Source organism: Symphalangus syndactylus, chromosome 7 (assembly GCF_028878055.3).
Source record: "Symphalangus syndactylus isolate Jambi chromosome 7, NHGRI_mSymSyn1-v2.1_pri, whole genome shotgun sequence".
Lineage (NCBI taxonomy): Eukaryota > Metazoa > Chordata > Mammalia > Primates > Hylobatidae > Symphalangus > Symphalangus syndactylus.
The window spans coordinates 36,080,820-36,104,160 of NC_072429.2; the positions used below are offsets into that span (position 1 = coordinate 36,080,820).

The following is a 23,341-nucleotide window of genomic DNA, read 5'->3' on the forward strand; positions in this document are numbered from 1 at the left end:
TGGGTGACGGAGTGAGACTCTGTCTCAAAAAAAGTCTAGATTAGAATTTTAAAACGTTAACACTTGCAAAGCACCTACATTTGCAAAAAGAAGTGAATTTTTCTGAATAGTCCAGTGGTATAGTCAGCATATGCACTAATGTATGTTATATTTAGAGGTGGAATTTGAATTAAATGAATTATTCTTCCAATTTTCCCATATAACCTGCCTGCTATATGAGTTTGCTTCTATCTTATGCTGCATTTTTTGTCTCTGTTGCAACCTGCTGCTATTTTGGGGCTCTACAGCAACACACTATTCATGTAGTGGTAAGTTCTCCTTTATGATTCTTGCTGACCCTGAAGAAGTTAGCAGATGACCACTGGTGTTCCAGGAAGACGTCTGTTGTGTATCTTAGACACTCCACATAGTTCTTGCCTGAGCCGTAGCTTAGATATTTTTAGATTACTAGTAGAAGCTCACATTTGGTTCATTTTTGCTGTATTAATGTAGTTTCAATCTCCATGTTTAGTGCTGTTATTATTTTAAGAATAGAATAATGATGTGGGGCTACAAATTGCTTTCTTTAAAAGAAGCCTTTAGATTAGCTTTTTTTTTTTTTTTTTTTTTTTTTTTGCTTATTTCCCTGAGCTTCTCATGCTATCCTACCCAAAATTCTTTCTTTTAATAAATAGGGTGTGTAAATGTGGACTTTCTAATAGGAATTTCTGAACTTTGTTTAGGACAAATATGGTCTTGGAACCAGGCTTCAGCGACCACGAGCTGGTGCATCCATCAGTACCCTTGCCGGACTTTCGTAAGTTTAGACATGAAATGACTTTGAGGAGAACAGCGGGTATCAAAATGAATATCAAATAAGTGAGATTAAAAAACACACACACAGAGTTGCCAATGGAAAAGAAGATTCTCATACTTAGAAAAGACCTATGCTATACAGATATTCTATGACAGAGGAATACTTCAATTATTGATAGCATAGACTGAGGATAATCAGGTGGATCCTTGAGAAATTACTGGGTTTTTTTGTTTGTTTTCTTTTTTTTTTTTTTTTTTTTTTAATCTTTCAGCCTTAAAGAAGGAGAGGACCAGAAAGAGATAAAGATTGAGCCAGCTCAGGCTGTGGATGAAGTGGAACCTCTCCCTGAAGACTATTATACAAGACCAGTAAATTTAACAGAGGGTAATTTTCTGTGTTTTTCTACTTTATTTCTAGTCTACATCTAATTCTGTTTTTGTTATTTATATACCTAGTGATTTAAGATTTTTAATGGAATAGTTGTTAGTAGTAAAACGATATGTAGAAAATCAAACAGCTGTAATAGAGGTAATTGTTTGAAATCTAAAATGTCAAATTTCTGTATTTTCATTTTTATAAACAACACTGTTCATAAAGGCAGTAACGCTTCGTGTAATTACTGGTACATAAAAGTCTGATTTTGAAACTCACTGTAAACTAAGCCTGTTTTCTGCCTTTCTTTCTAGTAACCACCCTTCAGCAGCGTCTGTTACAACCTGACTTCCAGCCAGTCTGTGCTTCACAGCTCTATCCTCGCCACAAACATCTTCTGATCAAACGGTCCCTGCGCTGCCGTGTAAGTATTCCATTCTGTAGAATGACCATTTGTACAAGAGGAAAGCAAAAATAAATGTGGCTGGTGTCTGACCAATGTCAAAACCTTTGGAATGTAGTAAATACAGAAAATACTTGTAGAGAACATACTAATTGCCAGGTACTATTTTAAATGCTTTCAATATAAACAACTCTTACAACTCTGTGAGGTAGGTACTACTGTTAAACCTGTTTTACAAATGTAGAAAATGAAGTATCTGAAGGTTAAGTACATAGGGTTAATCCCTAAAAGAATAGTGAAAGAGTGTGTAACTTTTAGTGTAGTGTTCAGGCTCAGGGAGGACCAATAAAAAATAATCAATTTAAAAGAAAGCAAGAAAAAAGAAAAATCAGCAAAATCCAGGCTCTGGTAATCTACAGAACAAATGACAGAGTTTCTTCAATAAATAAATTGTAAAAACAAAATGGAAAAGAACCTTTTAGATGAGTACTATCCAACAGAACTTTCTATGGCGATGGAAGTATTCTGTGCCTGTACAGTCCCGCATGATAGCCACTAGGCACATGTGGCTCTTGAGCACATGAAATGTGATAGTGCAGCTGAGGTACTGAGTCAGTCTTTAATTTCATTTAAATAACCACATGTCGCTAGTGGCTCATGTTACTTAATCATTCTCTAGATTAGAAGAGACTTAAAAGTTTACCAAACACAATGTATAGATTTTATATAGATTTGGATTCAAACAAAACAAAGAAAGGGCCCAGGGGAGGAGGGAAGAAGGGAAAGAGGAAAGAAGGAAAGAAAAATTTGTGAAATCTTTGAGAAAATTTAAACACTGGTAGCATTTTTGATGCTATTAAAGAACTATTGGGCAGGGCACAGTGACATGCACTTGTAGTCCCAGCTACTCTGGAAGCTGAGGCAGGAGAATCCCTTGAGCCTGAGGAGTTTGAGACTGTAGTGTGTGATGATCGTGCCTGTGAATAGCCACTGCACTCCAGCCTAGGCAACACAGTAAGACCCTGTCTCTTAAAAAAAAAAAAAAAAAAAAAAAAAAGCATTTTTTCTTTTTTAGGAATAATGATAGTACTTTGTTTGTTTTTTAATGTCTTTATCTTTTGGAGATACATACAGAAATATTTATGGAAGAAATGACTTGGTCTCTGATATTTGATGCAAAATAATGAGGGATGAGGAATGGGTAAGAGTATAAATGAAACAAGATTGGCCATTGTTGCTAATTTTTGATAACAAGTTGCTGATTCTTTTTGTTTGTTTAACCTGAGAGCATAGATTCAAGTCCTGCATATATATTCTGAAGTTGATAATTGTTGAAGTTGGGTGATGGGTACCTAGAGATTTGTAATACCATTCTATATTTTTGTACATGTTAGACAATTTCTATAATGAAAAACCTTTATAAAAAGAAAGAAAAAGAAAGGGCAAAGGAACATTGAATTGGTAGTTCAGATAGAAGGCCTGGGCTCATGCCTGTAATAACAACACTTTGAGAGGCCAAGGCAGGAAGATCACTCGAGCCCAGGAGTTTGAGATCAGCCTAGGCAACATAGTGAGACCCTGTCTCTACCAAAAAAAAAAAAAAAAAAAAAAAGGCCAGTGTGGTGGTTCACACCTGTAGTCCCAGCAAGTCAGGAGGCTGAGTCAGGACAATTGCTTGAGCCCAGGAGGTTGAGGCTGCTGTGAGCGGTAATCACACCACTGCACTCCAGCCTGGGTGACAAAGCAAGACCCTGTCTGTTTAAAAAAAAAAAAAAAGAATGTGTGTAGTAAGATAGTAGATTAAAATCCACATGTATCAGTATTTACATTAAATACCAATGAACTAAATGCTTCCATTAAAAGACAAACATTGTCAGTCTAAATAATAAAGCAAATTGCAGTGATCCATCTGTATGCTTATTACAAGAAGCACAAACATGAGAACTCAGAAAAGTTGAAAGTAGAGAGAAGTGGGAAAGATATTGGACAAACACTAATTTTTTTAAAAGAGGGATAATTTGTTTAAAAAAAGATTCAATTTACAAAGAAGATATAACTGTCTAAAGTCATGTGCACTGAATAATAGACTCAAAATATATAAAGCGACATTTGAGAAAATTACATAAATGGACAAATCATTTTGGGAAATTTTGACATACTTCTCTCAGTAACCAAGAGAACAAATAGATGAAAATCAGTAAGAATATAGAACACTTGGACAATTTAACTAGCAAACTTGACCAAATGGGCATATATAGACCGCTGTACCCAATGTCCACAGAATATATGCATTCTTTTCAAGTACACACAGAACACTTATAAAGGTTGATTATATACTGGGTTATTATAAAGTAAGTCTGAACATTTTTCAGAAGATGAAATTCTTTTTCAGTTAAAAGAAAGTTTTTATTAACAAGAAAAGATTTCTTTAAGTCACATTTATACTTTATAATAATAAATAAGCTAAGATGCTCAATAACACAAGCCTTTCTCTTTTGAACACTTTATTTCCATTTAGTACTCTTAAATACATTTGCTTGTTGTGTGTTTATATTTTAATAGGTGAAAGTTATGAATTACCAGCTATTTTGCTACCTAACTGCACTGGAAAATGAAAATTTATAGAATTTTATCATTAGATCGGAGTTTTAAAAATCAAAGGATAAGGATTTGTTTAAAATCTTTTAACATTAGGGCATTATAACTTTTTTAGAACAAATACAATTTACGGAAATTATACAAGGCAATTTTTTATCAAATATCAATATTTAAAAATGCTTTATTTAGCTGAAATGTTATTTCAGTTGAAAAAACTATCTCCAGTTACAAAAAAATCATCAGGAAGCTTATTGGATTTAATCTGCTTTAGAAATGTCCTAAGAAGCCTTAAATTAAATATTTTAAGTAGAAAAAAATAATTTTAAAGTAGTATGTTATACTATTACTGTGGTATATATATATATATATATATATTAAATGGTCTGTTTTATAGGAAACATGACTGGAAGTTTATCACATTAAGCACTGTAAAATTAAAGGCAAGAGCCAATCACCTTTTAGCAAAAGTACTCTGTATGCAACAGTTGCAAATATGAAAGCTATTATTTAGCAGTTGATAATTGCCTGGTACAAAATATAAACAAAGTACATTTACTGGATTGTTTTTAGTTTGCAGCTGCCCTCAAATATCCCAGATAAGGATTTCTCATAAATAAAAGCCGCAGTACAATTCGCTTGGTGGTTAGATTAGGCCAATCCTCCCCACCATTATCTTTGTTCTTCCCCACCACCCCTAACCCCTGCAGTGGCACCATATTATTAAAAACATTAAGTACCTGGGGTTTGTGCTTCAGATCAAGACATCATTTGGGTAATTTCAAATGATAGACAACTTTTCATGTAAAAATGATGCTTTGTGGTCACAATTACTTCAAAAAGTAATTGTTTTCAAATAACCTGACATATCATACCTTAGCAATTACAAAACCATGATTTTGACACATGGCATTTGTAAGGTAGACAAACGTGCAGTGCTAAAAGATGTGAACAGCTGTTCTTCTGCTTAAGTTTAGAGTGCTGCAAAACTTGGGTAATGACTATTTTTTCAGTTAACATAACCAGCCCACGGTACAGCATTCTATATCACAAAGTACAAATCCAAGGAAGGTAACACCTTTGCTAAGTTGCGGAATTTTGGCAGATCAGTACAGGTCTCTTCAATATGATAAAACGTATTTTTGTGGGAGTCATGGATAACTTTAGGAATAATTTTCACTCCAAAAATATTTAAGTGCCAGCTGATATTATTAAAAACATTATAATGGTTTTTAATGGTGATTTATCGCAGAGCAAGGATAATGGCGGGGAGGATTGGCCTAACTAATGACTAAGTGAATTGTACTGCAGCTTTAATTTATGAGAAATTTATGAGAAGTTATTTTATACAAACTAATGTGTTTTAAACTACACAATATCTCTTCTTAAGTGAGCTCCCTTGTTCAAGCTGTTAGAGTATCCAGCAAGCAGAGCAATGCATGTCTCAAGGAGGTGGCTCCGCTCAGTTGTGGGATTGGTCCAAAGCCGGGGAGAGTTCCAGTGTGTTGAAAAGCTTTAAAGGGTGGGGAGAACAGGGAGGGGTAGCATTAGGAGATATACCTAATGCTAAATGACGAGTTAATGGGTGCAGCACACCAACATGGCGCATGTATACATATGTAACAAACCTGCACATTGTGCACATGTACCCTAAAACTTAAAGTATAATAATAAATTTAAAAAAAAGAAAAGCTTTAAAATTATATTTTAAGGAGATTTATTGTCAATACCAATTTCCAAAGACTTCTTTAAAAATTGTTAAATTTTCACGTAAATACTGGAACCCTCAAAATTAGACAGTTATTTCAAACAACATTCATTTCAGATGATCCCCTATCTTTAGAAGCCCTGCATCTCATTGGTTTGATCAAAAGTCATATAGCCTTACACCAGCTTATTTTTTTTTAATTCTGCTTAAAATAGAGGTTTGTCGGGAGGCTGAGGCAGGAGAATTGGTTGAACCCAGGAGGCGGAGGTTGCAGTGAGCTGAGATTGTGCCATTGTACTCCAGCCTGGGCAACAAGAGCAAAACTTGTCTCAAAAAATAAATAAATATAGGTTTGTTTTAAATAACAAAATATATAAATAGCCAGCTTGGAAAGACCTGGGGCACCCATCCAATATTGTCTACCAACTTTCATGATTGTTTCTTTGCACATGCTGCTGCTGCCATTGGAGTCCCTATGCTTTCTCTTGCTGAGGCTGTCAGCTGGAAGATGAAATTATTAAAGTATATTATTTGATCACAACGCAGTTAAGTTAGAAATCAGTAATTTCTTTATAGCAAAACTTGCAGGATACAACTAAGGCTGTGCTTAGCTATACAATATATATTAGAAAAGAAGAAATATTAAAAGATTAGCGATGTCAGCATCCATTTCAAGAAGTTAGAAAAAAAAAAACAGCAAAGTCCAAAGAGAACAGGTGTTAATAAATTAAGAAACCAATATAAAATACAGTAAATTAAGAAACGAAAATACAAAAGGGCAACAGAATCAGCAGTTGATTTCTTAAAAAAGATTAGTAATAGAAATAGTTATATATAAATTAAATTGATATAAATTTATATAAATATGGTTATATAATGTGCCATTAATATAGTAATATCTACGAAAAGTAAAGTTACCTTTTGTCTCATCAACTTCACTTTTAGGAATCTACCTTGCACCTCCACAAATACAAACCAAAATATGCAGAGATTATAGTATATCCACACAATGAGTACTATAAATTTATGTAAAAGAATGTGTTAATATGGGATACATTTTTAAATGCAAAAAGCAAAGTGCATGGTAGGTATGCAACTTCTGTATAAAAAAGGAGGGAAACTACAAACGTACATATAAACAAAAAAAAGGTGTGTCTATATATATGCAGACGTAGACCCATGCATATTAGAAAATTTGTTATATACTAAATATGGCATTGTAGATCACTGGGGAAAGAATAGGCAATTACATTTTGCTAGGTCAAGTGATTATATGGAAGAAAATAAAATTGGGTTGCTACCTCACCCTACATAGAAGTTAATTTCAGGAACATTGGAAATTTGAAGAGCCAAACTTCTAGAAGGAAATAGAGGAGAATACCTTCATGACTTCTGGGTAGGGGAATGTTTCATAAGTAATACAAATAAGCACAAACTATAATGTAAAATTACATATTTTACTTCATTAAAAGTAAAACTTGTAGCCTCATGCCAAAGAAAACCCATAAAGAAATGAAAAGATAAGCCACAGACTGAGAAAAGTAATTTTCAAGGTATATTATTAACAGTAGATTAATATCTATTGTTAATATCAGCAAATCAGCAAGGAAATAAAAATAACCAGTAGATCCTAACATTCAAGTTACGGCAGAGGAAATCCCAATAGCCAATAAATATGAAAGATACTCAAATTTATACACTGATCAGGGAAATGTACATTAAAACTGCAATGAGAAAATGAAAAATTAAAAAAAATTAATTGCAATGGAATATTTCATAATCATCAGATTAGTTATATTTCAGTATCCATTAAAATAGCAAATGTATACACCCTTTGATCTACTCTTAGGAAATTGTCTTACAGATACTTAGACACTTAGGAAATGATTCATGTACAAGAACACTCATTGCTGCATTACTTACAGTAGCAAAATAATGGAAACATCCTGAATGTCCATCAATTTCTATCTTATGTAAGTTACAGAAATTGTTACAGTGGGACACAGAGGCCTCTCTATATGTACTGAAATGGAATTAATTCCAAGATAGAATAAATGAAAAAAAGCAAGAGAATAAATATAAAATGTTCCCTTTTGTGTTATTGTGAAAAAAGCAAGGTGATGTGTGCTTGTACTTTTATGTGCATAGGCTATCTGGGGAGAGGAACAAGGGGACAGACAGATAATGGGTAATCTTTACACTGGACACCTTTTTTGTTCTGTTAAAAAAATTTTTTAACCAGGTATATGTAGTGTGTATTTAAGAAAGTAGTAAATAATTATTATCGTCCTAGTGCAGTGGCTCATGCCTGTAATCCCAGCACTTTGGGAGGCCAAGGCAGGAAGATTACTTGAGCCCAGGAGTTGGACGCTGTAGTGAGCTTTGATTGTGCCACTGCACTCCAGCCTGGGTAACAGAGTGATACCCTATCTCAAAAATAATCATTGTTACTGTACTTTAAAGCATAGGATCGGGAATTTTGCTACCTGGATTTAAATTCCAGTGTCCATTTTTATTGGCTGTATGAAGTTGCACAGGTTACTTACCCTTCCTGTATACCATTTTAATCATCTATAATATGGCAACCTTAATGTAATACCTATACCTAGCTCATAAAGTTGATGTGATATTTAAATCCAGTTAAACCAGTGAGCACGTTGTTTAGCAAATACAAGTACTCAGCATGTGTTATTTTAGTAGTTTTTAAGTACCACAGAGATATAATAATATTGGATAGTATGGTTGCACATATCAGGAAGTGCAAACATCTTTTATAAACTTTGGCTGCTATACACTATTCAAAAACACATGGTCTTATAGCAGAATAAAACAAAACAAAATTCTCGTAAATGCTGCCCTTCTGATCCACAGCTCTATGGATCAACAAAGTATGTTGTTGTCTTCTGATACGTGTTATATTTGTTTTCTTTTTAGAAATGTGAACATAATTTGAGCAAGCCAGAATTTAACCCAACATCAATCAAATTCAAAATCCAATTGGTCGCCGTGTGAGTATTTTGGGATTGGTGTTTTCAGTTACTGTTTTGAGTTATTTTGGTTTATTCTTCTTCCCCAGTGTGAAGTGTGTTTACTCTTGGCCTAAAAAAAAAAAAAAATTACATCAAAATAATCTTGACATTCTGTTCCTGTTTAGGTTTTGAATTTAGTTACATGCCATGAAGTTTAAGATAAATAGATTCAGGGGTATTGGGATCAGGGACACAGTGGCCCAGTATGATCTGGAGCAACAAGGTATGTTGATTATTTGGTGGAAAGTCACTAGTCATCATTACAAATTATAAAGTATCTCAGTTTGGGAATAATCCTTCAAAAAAAATTTAAAAATAATAAAGTATAGCTGATTGAAGAGTATCCCTGTAACTGTTCATTTTACTTACCTGTGTTATAACACTTCATTGACTGGAATGAAAGTGATTAAGTTAGTGTTAACTCTCTGGGACTTGTAAGTAGAAGAGAATTTTGTGTATAAAAACTACCTATCAGGCTATCTGAATGGTCCTAATTAGAGACAAATACTGCCACTTAAAACTTACCGAGTGTTCATCTAATTAAATGTAAACTTTTCATATCTCATCATACTTTTCTAATACATAAATTTTTAAAATTACCTGGCAAACAAGAAAAATATTTTCACAAATTAGGAAAGTATTGTCTAGCTTTGGAGTAAGAGAGCCCTTCTTTGGCAAGACAGGAAACCCAGAAGCCATTAAAGAAAAGAAACACCTTTGACCTTAGCAAAAAGAAATAGTGGTTATAAAAGATGAAATTAAAGCCAGGTGCAGTGGCTCACACTTGTGATCCCAGCACTTTGGAAGCCTGAGTCAAGAGGATCACTTGAGCCCATGAGTTGAAGACCAGCCTGGACAACATAGTAAGACCCCATCTCTACAAAAAATTTTTAAAATTAGCCAGGTGCAGTGGCATGCACCTGTAGTCCTAGCTACTTGGGAGGCTGAGGTGAGAGGACTCCTTGAGCCCAGGAAGTCAAGGCTGCAGTAAGCTATGATTGTGCCACAGCACTCCAGCCTGGACAATGGAGGAGGACTCTCTCTCTCAGGAAAAAAAAAATTTTTTTAAGACAAAATTAGCAACAAAGTCCTGAGACAAATAGTAAAGCAAGAAAGAATATTTGGCAGTCGTGACAAACTAAAGTTTAATATCCCAGGCATAGAGAATTCCCAGAAATTGAAAAGATAAAAATAGAGGGAGGCAGTAAAGTGGAATGTGGAACAAGGGATTTGAACAGGTAGCTTATGGAAAAGGAATTTCAAATGGCCAGAAGATACGCTGTATATGGAAAGAAACTAAGACTTGATAGGAAAAGTTTTAAAAAGTAATTCACATCTAGTGCTCATGAGAATGTGGGTTAACACATACTTGCACACATTGTTGGTAGAATCTTGAATTGCTAGTCTTTTTGGAGAGTGGTCTGGAAATATCAAAACAAATTACATAGACCTTTTAACCCAACAGTACTGTTTCAGGGATGTATTCTGCAGAAACAAAATCACCAATATATAAAGATGCATTTCCAAAGATGTGTATTAGAATGTGTTAATGGCAAAAAGCTGCAAACAGTTTAACCAAAAGTTAATCAGTGTCAAACTGATTAACCATTAACAAGGAAATAGTTGGTTAAATTGAGATAACTTGTACTGTAGAATATTATGCAGCAATTAAAAATAAGTATTAGGAAACAAAAAGGTTGGGAAGTGCATGTCTGGTGAGTTAGGAGGAGCTAGGAGGGCCAGGAAGAGGGTCTGTCACTTACTGTTTTTGTCTAAACCTACTTCCCTCCTCTCTGAATAGGAATAATGTCTTCCTCTTGGGATTCTTGAAAAGAATCAAATGAGTAATTATGTTTGCAAATGCCTTGTAACTCACCATAAAATATGTTCATTTTCCTAACTACTCTTAATACATGATTGGTTAGGAATAAAGAGACCTACAGAAATGGCACTTGTGAAGTCTGGGATGAACTCCTTTCTTAAGAATTATACTCATTACAGAAACCCTGAATGGCAGCCTGTCCTTAGCATCAATTTCTTAAGCTTGCTTTGAGAAAAAGTGATTTTTTTTTCTGATACCATTTTAGAATTGCCTGGCTATCTTAATACAGATGCTCTGAGGCCAGGTGTTTGGCTCATGCCTGTAATCTCAACATTTGGGGAGGCCAAGGCAGGAGGATTGCTTGAGCCTTAGGAGTTCAAGCCCAGCCTGGGCAACATAGTGAGTCCTCATCTATACAAAAAATCAAAAATGAGCTGAGCATGGTGGCACACACCTGTACTCCCAGCTACTTGGGAGGCTGAGGTGGGAATATCACTTGAGCCTGGGGGGTCGAGGCTTCAGTGAGTCATGATTGTGCCATTATACTCCAGCCTGGGTGACAGCAAGACCCTGTCTCAAAAAAAAAAAAAATACAGAGCTCTGGTATCAAACCTCAGACCTACTGAATTCAAATTCTTAGAAGTGGGGTCCTTAAATTTCTTTTTATTGTTGTTGCTTTTGTGTGTGTGTGTGTTTGTTTTTTTGAGATTCAAGAAGACAAAAGTTTCTTAAATTCCTGTTAAGTTACTCAGGTAATCCTGCTGGTCACCATGAAAAATAGCTCGTTTAAAGTTTAAATATCTGATTCTAAGATGTACTTTTTCCCCCACTTTTAGTGTTTCTGCAATAGATTTTGTATTACGTTAATGTATGCACAATAATGAACATTTATGTGAGCTTTGTTCCAAGCACTTTTCAAAGCATTCTTGCTTGTATTCTTCACAATAACCTCAAGTGATAGATACCATTATTTTCCTCATTTTAGAATTGGGAAAACCAAGGCACAAGGAGATAAATATCTTGCCTTAGTCATTACAAAGCAATATCTTGATATGTAAATGCTAATCTGGGGCCTGGGCAGTTTAAACTAGAAATATACATGAGATTTCAGAAAGAACTCATACCAGTTTGGTCTTAATGTCTTTTCTTAAGTTCTTACTGTGATGATATGATTCATTAAAATTATTTTTCTCTGATATGTTCTAATTAACATGAAATCCTTTATGTACTGCACTAGCTTTAAAAAATAATAATAATTTTAAGAGACTCCAATGAACATTAATGCATTTTTTTATTTATGCATAGCAATTATATTCCAGAAGTGAGAATCATGTCAATTCCCAACCTTCGCTACATGAAGGTTAGTACCTTGCTCATTGACAGGAAGAAAAAGGATTGATCAACGATGTGTGTAAATGTGTATGTGGGTGGCTGTGTGTGTATTTGGCACAGGATCCAGTGAGCAAGGGATAGAAAAGAAGACAGTTTGGGATAATAAAGACTTTAAATTTGTTGACACTGAGATTCTTGACAACAGCATCTTTGATGAAAAGTAGGGAGAAGGAGCAGGGTGCACATTATGTTAAGGTGAAATTATAGGTGGGGAAAGGAAAGGAGAGAATGTTGGATCCCACAGGCATCTTTTGTTCTCTTCCAGCCTAGAGATTCTCTACGATCTCCTGTTTGTTATGTTTCAGGTACTAGGAATCAGATTTCCATACCACAGCCCTTCTCTTCCTTGGAGTCCTCATCTACTCCCCTTCTTTCCACACATACACCCAGTGAATTGTAGAATATTCTGCAGCAAACTCTTTAACTCTTTTCTTTCATGCTGCTCCTGAAAACACAAATATTTATTATATGGACCTTCATTTGAAAGATTTGTTTTGCTTATCTAGAGAGAGTACCAAACAAGGACAAATTATCACAGTTCAAGAAGTCCTAAAAAGTTTTTATAAGGTCGGGCATGGTGGCTCATACCTGTAATCCCAGCACTTTGGGAGGCCAAGATAAGTAGATTGCTTGGGCCCTGGAGGTCAAGACCAGCCTGGGCAACATGGGGAAACCCTATCTCTACAAAAAATCTGCCAGGTGTGGTGGTGCATACCTGTGGTCCCAGCTACTCAGGAGGCTGAGATGGGAGGATCACCTGAGCCCAGGAGGTCGAGGCTGCAGTGAGCCATGATCATGCCACTGCACTCCAGGCTGGGCAACAGTGAGACCTTGTCTCAAAAATAAATAAATAAATAATAAAAATTTTAAGAAGTTTTTGTAGTTTTGGTATGCCATTTTTGCTCTGTTAATGCATCTGACTGGCCTGTGGCTCCCATATGTTATTTATGAGGGCCTCCTTTTCAGTCCTTAAATGGCAGCCTGGGTGAGACAAGAGTTTTAACTTCACTTAGATAATGAACATTCCTCAGAATTTCTGGATCTAGTAACTGGCCCTTCAGTGGAATCTGTCCCATTTCCTCAGTGAAATAGCAACTCCAGAGAATATTTGGTCTAACATAGAGAATAGAACAGGGATCAGTAAGCACGTAGAGAATACAGTGATGTAGAGGTATAAGTAGGGCATCATGACTCAGGAGTAATGGGGGGGATGGTAATTTTGCGAAATATTTGGTATAGCAGCTAAGAAAGTAGCGAATGTCTGAGAGATGTGTTTCCTATTCCCCAGGAGAGCCAGGTCCTCCTGACTCTTACGAATCCAGTTGAGAACCTCACCCATGTGACTCTCTTGGAGTGTGAGGAGGGGGACCCTGATGATATCAACAGCACTGCTAAGGTAGGAGCATTTTGCCTCAGCCTCACTGACCCTCACTTTCCCTGGAGTGTCCTCATTTGACCTGGCTTAAAAGACTCCACACTCTCTCCTTTCCCCATCTAGTCAGCAAGTTCTTTTGATTCCACCTCCTAAATTTTTTTACTTTATCCTGAAACACACTGCCCTATTTGAAGGCCTCATCGTTTCTTACCTGGACTGTGACAATAACTTCCTAAATGACCTTGCTATTTTTATACCACCACCTCCGTTTCAACCCATTTCTTCTCTATTGCCACCAGGGCGATACATCTAAAATCTAACTCTGTGCATGCTGGTCATTTAGCATTGCTCTTGACTGAGATGAAGTCCAGATTTTTGGCATAGCATAGGAGCCCCTTAATGACATTTCTTCTCTCTGTTCTTCCAGTGTGATCTTCCTCAAATTTAGCATTCCCTGAATCGTACATATTAGTGGTTGTGATCCAGACAGATCCAATGGGTTATAAACTTTGACACTGGAGAACTGTGTATGCTATTCGTTTTACCTAGCATGCCTCCTTCCTATCCTGACTCCCCTAACATACGTGCCCCTTCGGTCTCTCAGTGTCATACATTCATTCTTCAACACTTGTGAAATATCATTTCCTTTTAGAAATGATACGTTTAAAATCGTTTAGAAGCTGGTATGCCTCCTCTAGATTCCTCGACCTTACAAAGAGTATACATAACATAGCACTAACTAGGCTGGGCTTGGTGGCTTACGCCTGTAATTCTAGCACTTTGGGAGGTCGAGGTGAGCAGATCATCTGAGGTCAGGAGTTCAAGACCAGCCTGGCCAACATGGTGAAACCTGTCTCTACTGAAATAAAAAAATTAGCCGGGCATGATGGCAGGTGCCTGTAATCCCACCTACTGGGGAGGCTGAGATGGGAGAATCGCTTGAACCCGGGAGACAGTGGTTGCAGTGAGCTGAGATCGCACCACTGCACTCCAGCATGGGCGGCTGAGGTGAGACTCCATCTCAAAAAAAAAAAAAAACTGTTAAAGTGGGTGATTTTGACTCAGTGTGAGTTGAATGCATGTAATATGGCCTCTCTTTATATTTTGCTACTTCTAGTACTTGAAATTTTAGAACAAGAGCCTTTCTCTATAGATCATCTATTACTAATTCATAATTCAGCATGATATTTATAATAAAAATGGTTTAAAAAGATGCCTGTATCTTTAGTTGTTACTCAAATAATATTAGAAAATTTCTGTCCTCTTTTTTTCTTTTTCTGCTTTTTAATGATTTCACTTACTAGCATCACCTCCAAAGAGAGATAACACTTATTTCACTTATTTGGTCCTTGTCGCTTTTTTTTTTTTTGAGACGGAATCTCACTCTGTGGCCAGGCTGGAGTGCAGTGGCGCAGTCTCGGCTCACTGCAATTTCCGCCTCCCGAGTTCAAGCGATTCCCCTACCTCAGCCTCCCAAGTAGCTGGGATCACAGGTGCCTGCCATCATGCCCGGCTAATTTTTTGTATTTTAGTAGAGACGGGGTTTCACCATGTTGGCCAGGATGATCTCAATCACTTGACCTCGTGATCCACCTTCCTCGGCCTCCCAAAGTGCTGGGATTACAGGTCTGAGCCACTGTGCCCTGCTGCTCCTTTTTTTATTAACACTAATAAGCAGCTCCAGTTAAGACAGACGGAAATAAGTACCTGATGCATAAGCACAGCATATCTTTATAAAGCTCTCTTTATACCTCCCCTCCCACATTTGTATCTATAATTAGAAATTTGATTGACACTGTTAACTGTTAACCTCCGATAGAGCAAAGTTGAGGCCTAATTACAACATAAGTCTGAAGAATGCTAATTGTTTTCCATGACCATAATCACCCAGTATCTCATGTGAGTTTATGTATCAGGTACCAGGAAACAGCTGGTACCATGTCAAAAAACATTGTGTTGGAACCAGTGTTTCTCCTTTGTGTTGTTCTTAATGACGGACGTTTCAGATGTATCAAAAAAAAACAGAATAATAATAGGCAAGTACCCATTTCTCCCCATCCCCTTAAGAAATTAAACATTAGGGCTGGGCGCGGTGGTTCACGCCTGTAATTCCAGCAGTTTGGGAGGCCGAGGCAAGTGGATCATGAGGGCAGGAGTTCAAAACCAGCCTGGCCAATATGGTGAAACCCCGTCTCTACTACAAATGCAAAAAATTAGCCAGGCGTCGTGGGCGCCTGTAGTCCTAGCTACTCGGGAGGCTGAGGCAGGAGAATCGCTTGAACCCAGGAGGCAGAGGTTGCAGTGAGCCGAGATCATGCTATTTGCACTCTAGCCTGGGCGACAGAGTGAGACTCCGTCTCAAAAAAATAAATAAATAAAATAAAACATTAAAGACAATTGAAGCCCCCATGTTCTCCCCAGTTCCTCCTTGCAGACCCCATGAAGTAAGTACCCACTTAGCTTTCTCTTAAAACCTTTGTTCTTATAAACTCCATAGAAGTAGTATATATGTTTCCTGAAACTTGCTGTGTGCTTCCATTTGTTTAAATCAATGTCATACTTTGCTATATTCTGTCACACTGGTCCCTTCTCAGGCAGGTCTCTCTGTGTTGCTCTCCAGGTGGTGGTGCCTCCCAAAGAGCTCGTTTTAGCTGGCAAGGATGCAGCAGCAGAGTATGATGAGTTGGCAGAACCTCAAGACTTTCAGGATGATCCCGAGTGAGTGATCTTTTTGTGATCCCCATACCACAATTGGCTGATAACAGAATGCCCACTTATATCCAGTTTTCCTGTCTGGATTTTTTAAAATAACTTTTTTCTTCCTGTTTCTAGAAATAATTATTGTAGAAAATTGGGGAAATATATATAAGACCATGAAGAAGAAAATAAAATTATCCCACCACCAGAGATAAACACCATTAGCATTTTGACATTTGTCCTTCCAAGTATTTCTCACCTCATTGGGATCATTCTATAAATAGTTTTTTAGCCTTTTTCACTTGAATATATTTTCCCATATTAATAAAAAAAATTTTAATTATATGATTTTAATGGTTGTGGACAGGATACAATATTCTGTCCCTATAGATTTATCATTGGGTTTGTTCCCCACCCCCACCCCCTTGGAGTAATTAATAGATTTTACTCTCTCATACCTAATAACTGAAAAGAACCAAACCTTCCAGTAACTGGGGACTGTGACCATCAGAGAGTTCAGTCTGTAAACTGAATGATTTCAATGATTTGAACAGAGAATTTAACATAAATAATTGTTCACTTGTGTAACTTAAAAAGTGAAAAAGAACACTAAAGTAGCAATTTTATGCTACTTCATGGGCATAAAATTTCAAAGATAGCTATTTGATGAGCCAGCTACCACCCCTCAGGTGGAGGGAACAAAGGGAAATAGTTAGAATTATTAAAATTTAGAACTTAAAGAAAGAGCTCCATGTAGCTGAAACTCAGGCCTCCAGTGAGCTGAAGGGGAACACTGCTTGCGTGGTCTGGCATCTCGTGATGGCAAAGGAGGGGTGGCATGATTATACAAGAATTGGAAAACTTCCACTGCTTATTGCCACTTCCTCCTGGGTAAAGAAACATTGCTGGGCTGGGCATGGTGGCTCACCCCTGTATTCTCAACACTTTGGGAGGCTGAGGCAGGAGGATTGCTTCACTGGAATTTGAAACCAACCTAGGAATATAGTAAGACCCCATCTCTACAAAAATTTTTAAAAATAGCCAGGTGTAGCAGCGCATGCTTGTAGTCCCAGCTACTCAGGATACCAGGGTGGGAGAATCAGTTGAGCCCAGGAGGCTGAGGCGGCAGTGAGCCGTGATTGTGCCACTGCACTCCAGCCTGGGCAACAGAGTGATACCCTGTCTCAAAAAAAAAAAAAAAAACCATTTTTGGAGTGATGGCCACAGGGAACAGGGACCACAAGCAAACAGGAATCTCTAAAGGAAGAGCAAGACCCTTCTTCCTCCAGACTTCTAGTCTCCCGTTAGAGCCTGCTACTGACAGAACCTGACAAAGAGCCAGCCGATCCAGCAGATATGGTCTGAGCAGAATCCCGTGTCACAAAGCAAAACTGAGAGAGGTGCACTTGGAGCTGAAAAATAATAGCTTAATAAACTGGCACAGGGAACATTCACGGTCTTTGTTTTGTTTTTTGAGAAGGAGTCTCTGTCACCCAGGCTGGAGTGCAATGGCGTGATCTCCTGCTCACTGCAACCTCCACCTCCCGAGTTCAAGCAATTCTCCTGCCTCAGCTTCCTGAGGAGCTTGGATTACAGGCAAGCACCACCACGCCTGGCCAATTTTTGTATTTTTAGTAGAGATGGGGTTTTGCCATGTTGCCCAGGCTGGTCTTGAACTCCTGACCTAAAGTGATCCACCTGCCTTGGTCTCCCAAAGTGCTGGGATTACAGGCGTGTGCCACCATGCCCGACCCATTTACCGTTTTTTGACAGAATGATCAAAAGCTTTCTCAACAAGATATTAGAGAGAAGAGATAACATAAGGTGGGTTAGAAAAATAAAGTGAAGCCAGGTGCGGTGGCTTATGCCTGTAATCCCAGCACTTTGGGAGACTGAGGCAGGCAGATCACTTGAGGTCAGGAGTTCGAGACCAGCCTGGCCAACATGGCGAAATCCTGTCTCTACTAAAAATAAAAAAATTAGCCAGGCGTGGTGGCACGTGCCTGTAATCCCAGCTTCTCGGGAGGCTGAGATGGGAGAACCGCTTGAACCCTAGGGGCAGGGGTTGCATTGACTGCAGATCACGCCAGTACACTCCAGCCTGGGCAACAGAGCAAGACACCGTCTCAAAAAAAAAGAAAAGAAAAGAAAAATAAAGTGAAGGCAAAGGTGAGATTAGTTTAGTGATTACCAAACGTGGGTTAACTTCAGAAAGCACCAGGTCAGGTGTTGTTTTGTTTTGTTGTTCAATAGCATTCCAGACCCCAACCCCAGAGGATTTTTTTTAGCAAGTCTAGCTAGGGACCAGAAATCCAAATTTGGTTTGGAAAATCTTCCCAGGTATCAGTGATTGCCTGGGAAATTAAGGATAGAAAGAAAGACTGACATTTTCCTTTTTACCATTTTTAACTGTTTGAATTATTTTTTACATGACTCATACAAATCAAAGGTTTGGTTAGTTACTGTAATACAAAATGTACTGAGTTGTACAGTACAAAATGTGTTCTCTCAAATCCTTGCTTTATGTGGGTCCTCAAATTAATTAGGTACAGAAATTTGTTAAGCCAAGATATACTTCTGGAATGATTGTCTGAGATATCAAATTTCAGCCTGATTACATGATAGAGTAATTAAAAACCGAATTAATTATATTTTACATTATTAGATTTAATGGAGCTTTCAGATTTCTGGAAACTAACACTGTATAAATATGTAAATATGTAATCCCAATAACCTTTCTTAGAGTAACTGAATGTCATTTGGATAGTAGACAAATTCTGTTTATTTCATTGCCCTTTTACTTTCAGAAACTAAGTTATTATTTTTTTTTTTTTTTTTTTTTTTTTGAGACAGAGTCTCGCTCTGTCGCCCGGGCTGGAGTGCAGTGGCGCAATCTCGGCTCACTGCAAGCTCCGCCTCCCGGGTTCACGCCATTCTCCTGCCTCAGCCTCCGAGTAGCTGGGACTACAGGCGCCCGCCACCGCGCCCGGCTAATTTTTTGTATTTTTTAGTAGAGACGGGGTTTCACCGTGGTCTCGATCTCCTGACCTCGTGATCCGCCCACCTCGGCCTCCCAAAGTGCTGGGATTACAAGCGTGAGCCACCGCGCCCGGCCTGAAACTAAGTTATTAAAGTACAAACTTTATGCACAAATGAGGGGAAATTGAAATGGAAACCGCAATGAAGAGACATTTTTGTGCTAAAATTCCTAATTACATAAGTTATTTACAAAAACGCTCTTGATTTATGGTGTTCCAAAATTCCCCTTAAAGCACTGAGTTAGTAAAACTTCACAAAGTATGGCCAGGCATGGTGGCTCATGCCTGTAATCCCAGCACTTTGGGAAGCCGAGGCAGAAGGATCGTTTGAGCTTAGGAGGTCAAGGCTACCATGAACTGTGATCGTGCCACTGCTCTCCAGCCTGGGTAACAGAGCAAAACCTTGTCTCTAAAAAATAAAAATAAGGCCAGGTGCAGTGACTCACGCCTGTGATCCCATGATCCCAGCACTTTGGGAGGCCGAGGCGGGTGGATCACCTGAGATCAGGAGTTCGAGACCAGCCTGACCAATATGGTGAAACCCCATCTCTACTAAAATTACAAAAATCAGCCGGGCGTGGTGGTGTGCGCCTGTAATCCCAGCTACTCAGGAGGCCGAGGCAGGAGAATCGCTGGAACCCAGGAGGCGGAGGTTGCGGTGAGCCGAGATCGTGCCACTGCACTCCAGCCTGGGTGACAGAGCGAGACTCCGTCTCAAAAAAATAAAATAAAAAATAAAAAAATAACTTTCCACGGTATGAGTCTATGTTCTATAGAAATATTACCACATTTGCACAGAGGTAAATATAAAGGGATGTTTGCAGCACCATTGTTTATAATAGAGAAAAATTGGCAGCAACCTCAGTATATGCCAATTATGGTAAACACATAATTGAATACTATGCAACCATTACATAGAAGGTAGATGGTCTGTATATACCAGCATCAAAAGGTGTTTGTGATAAACAGAGTTAAAAAAAAGCAAGTTATGGAATAGTGTGTACCATCTGTATTGGTTAGAAAAGCAGAAAAGTATAAGCTCATAGAAAAATATATGGCCGACGGGTTGGCTTATGCCTGTAATCCCAGCACTTTGGGAGGCCAAGGCAAGCAGATCACTTGAGCCCTGGTGTTCGAGACCAGCCTGGGCAACACGGCAAAACCCCATCTCCACCAAAAAATATACATATTAATAGATAAAGCTAGCCAGGTGTCGTGGTGCATGCCTGTAGTCCCAGCTACTCGGGAGGTTGAGATGGGAGAATTACTTGAGCCTGTGAAACAGAGGTTGCAGTGACCCAAGATGGAGCCATTGCACTCCAGCCTGGGCGACAGAGCGAGACTGTGTCTCAAAACAAAACAAAAAAATACTTGGTAGGTTGAGAACAAAGTGTTTATAGGTTTCTGTGTGTACTGAAGGAAAGAATAAGGTGAAAGACTTTTACTGTAAGTCTTAGTGGTTTGGCTCATTTTTTTATCTACCTAATACTTGCTTTTTTTTTTCTTTCCGTAGCATTATAGCCTTCAGAAAGGCCAACAAAGTGGGTATTTTCATCAAAGTTACACCACAGCGTGAGGAGGGTGAAGTGACCGTGTGCTTCAAGATGAAGCATGATTTTAAAAACCTGGCAGCCCCCATTCGCCCCATTGAAGAAAGTGACCAGGGAACAGAAGTCATCTGGCTCACCCAGCATGTGGAACTTAGCTTGGGCCCGCTTCTTCCTTAAAAGGTTCCATTGGAGGGCAGATCCCAAAGGACAGTATCAACATAAACCTGCGTTAAAATGTGGAAGCTGCTGCTTCATTAGGCCTTGTTTATAACGATGTACCCATGCACTACGGAATTCTATTGCTAAGAAAGTGGGAGCATAGGCAAGGCATTGGGAACACAGGGTAGCTGCTGTTGCTCTTGCTCTAACCCCTGTTGACACCAGTAAGTCTGTGTCTCCCTCACTGAGCCCTGCACGTTGAGTAACAGCAGCATAATTCCATCCTAGGAAAGGGGATGGGTGTTCCTTGGAATGGCATTGTATTTACCACCTGAGAAACTCTGACTGTACTGTCTCTTGATCTGATCTCACTAAGGATCACAATGTCACAGATGAAACTTAAATGATAACCCAAAGGTAGACCTGCTGTTAATGATCCAGCATTGGTCACAATGTACCAACTGCTTTCTGCATTCCATTAAATATCATCTAACAGTCTAAAATATATCCCTTCACTTGCCATAATGGCTGCCATTTTGCCATAGATTTCCATATAACTGAAAAATTGAATTGTCACATTATCTTTAGTATTGTGATGATTGGAAAAACCTATGAAGTTGTTAAGGCACTCTCATTTGCCCTCTTTTTCTAAGTGAATACAGGACACGTATTAGTTGTTCTTAATTTTTTTCCCAGTAAAATATGGATCTTTTAAGAAGAATTTGAGAAGCAAGCAATTACATGTCATGTCAGGGGGTAGCAAATTCCATTCGTTTTCAATATTGCCACAATACCCAGGGATTAATGCTGCCACAGGGGGGCAATCTTTATTTGTCTTACTTCCTACCCCTTCCCTGTTCTGCCTCTTTAACTTGGTTAAGTTGTTCTGTTTGGGACCTGGAAAACAACCCAAAGAAAACCTGAGTGGACAGGTTCATTTCTGGAATGCAGAAAACATTTTAAAGGTTAGATTTTTAGCATATTCTCAACTAGCATTCTTTCCATTGATTTGAAGGGGAAATTAACTATTATAATCTCTTGAATCCAAAACTGGATATTAAGAACTTTCCCCCTTACTAAGTTTAAGACTTTTGTCATGTGGTGAGTCAAATAAGACCATTTTGATTGTAAACCATAAAATAGTTCAGCAAGTAGCCCACAATTCTGGCCTAACAGCAGACTTGCTGTTTTCACTTGGTATCCTGGAGTTGGGTTGCTAACCTTAATTTCTATGATGTTTTCTAAAATGAAACTTGACAAAGTAGACCACCAGCTGCACCGTGTTTTCTGTAAAAGTATTGTTAGTTAAGTGGCCAAGAGACTTGAGGAAAATACAGATTTTTTGTTTACCTTGGTCTTGTTTTAAGTCTTAAAAAATTAAAGATACATTATAATGTAGAATACAGATGGGGCATAGTCCTTGTAAGCTTTCCTTGAAAATGTTTTAAATATTTAGGAAGCTTTTAAAAGACACTAAATTGTACTAATTGTACAAAGGTCAAGCCAATTTTATGAAACAGTCCCACAGAGTAATATATGTGATACAGTGTAAGAAGGAAAATACTCATCTCTAACGTTATGGTAATAATAAGGTTTAGCCTCTTAGGAGTTGGAGCAGGGGGATGGGTAATTACAAATTTGCAGACTATAGAAAGAGTTTCATTTTTTTGTGACCCCACAGAGTCTCAAATTTTTATTTCACTACCTGCTAGAGCCTACTGTGAAATCACTGCTCCCTATTTGCCAGTGGAGGAAATGGGCATAGAGTAGAGAATAGCTTCATATGTTTACACGTTTGCATAGACTACACACATGTCGTGCATTTATGGCAGGTAGCTGGTATTTATTCCCCAAAGTAATAATGTTGAAGTATGGGTCTCATCATTCCCATATACAGAAACACAAAACACTTTGATTGTAAACTTTTTTCTTCAGAAGCCGAATTAACTTGCAGAATAATAGAGCCATTGGTTTAATGTTTCCTCAAGATAGGTTTTAGTGCAAGCTAGTATTCTGTGTGTTCGTAGAAATGATTCAACACCTGCAGCTGGTGAATTAGGAATTGTATTTGTTGCCTTTTTTATATTAGATGAGGTGCAAAAATTTTAATGCTAGTCAGTATGCACCACCACAAGAAAGTTAGATCCTATTAGCACTTGAAACTACAGTTTTGGAAACTTAGGCTAAGTTAATTTGGATTTGTTACTTGATTCACCTACTGACCTTTTCTTTTGTTTGAAGTGCTTATCAGCATAATGAGCTAAGTGTCATGCATATTTGTGAAGAAACATCCTTTTTGGTCCCTTTTGGGACAGAGAGGTACTCCTTGATCTTTATGAATGACAGGTTACTGTTTTGCCTTATTGCTTAACTTAATGTAGTGAAATAAAGCAGACAAAGCTTGA

The 23,341-nt window shown here is 38.0% G+C and overlaps 1 protein-coding gene across 2 annotated transcripts in view; it reads left to right on the top strand.

Moving 5' to 3' along the window:
- DCTN4 (dynactin subunit 4) overlaps positions 1-23,341 on the top strand; it is a 48,361-nt gene extending 25,020 nt beyond the window's left edge. Inside the window, exons 6-14 of one of the 2 annotated variants that reach the window (XM_055285606.2) lie at positions 288-308; positions 723-796; positions 1,068-1,180; positions 1,483-1,592; positions 8,809-8,882; positions 12,031-12,085; positions 13,406-13,513; positions 16,113-16,210; positions 20,741-23,341. In XM_055285606.2, the coding sequence (XP_055141581.1) occupies positions 288-308; positions 723-796; positions 1,068-1,180; positions 1,483-1,592; positions 8,809-8,882; positions 12,031-12,085; positions 13,406-13,513; positions 16,113-16,210; positions 20,741-20,954 (867 nt within the window). In that variant the 3' untranslated portion in view covers positions 20,955-23,341. The remainder of the gene's footprint in view (positions 1-287; positions 309-722; positions 797-1,067; positions 1,181-1,482; positions 1,593-8,808; positions 8,883-12,030; positions 12,086-13,405; positions 13,514-16,112; positions 16,211-20,740) is intronic. The other variant, XM_055285607.2, reaches the window with a different exon arrangement.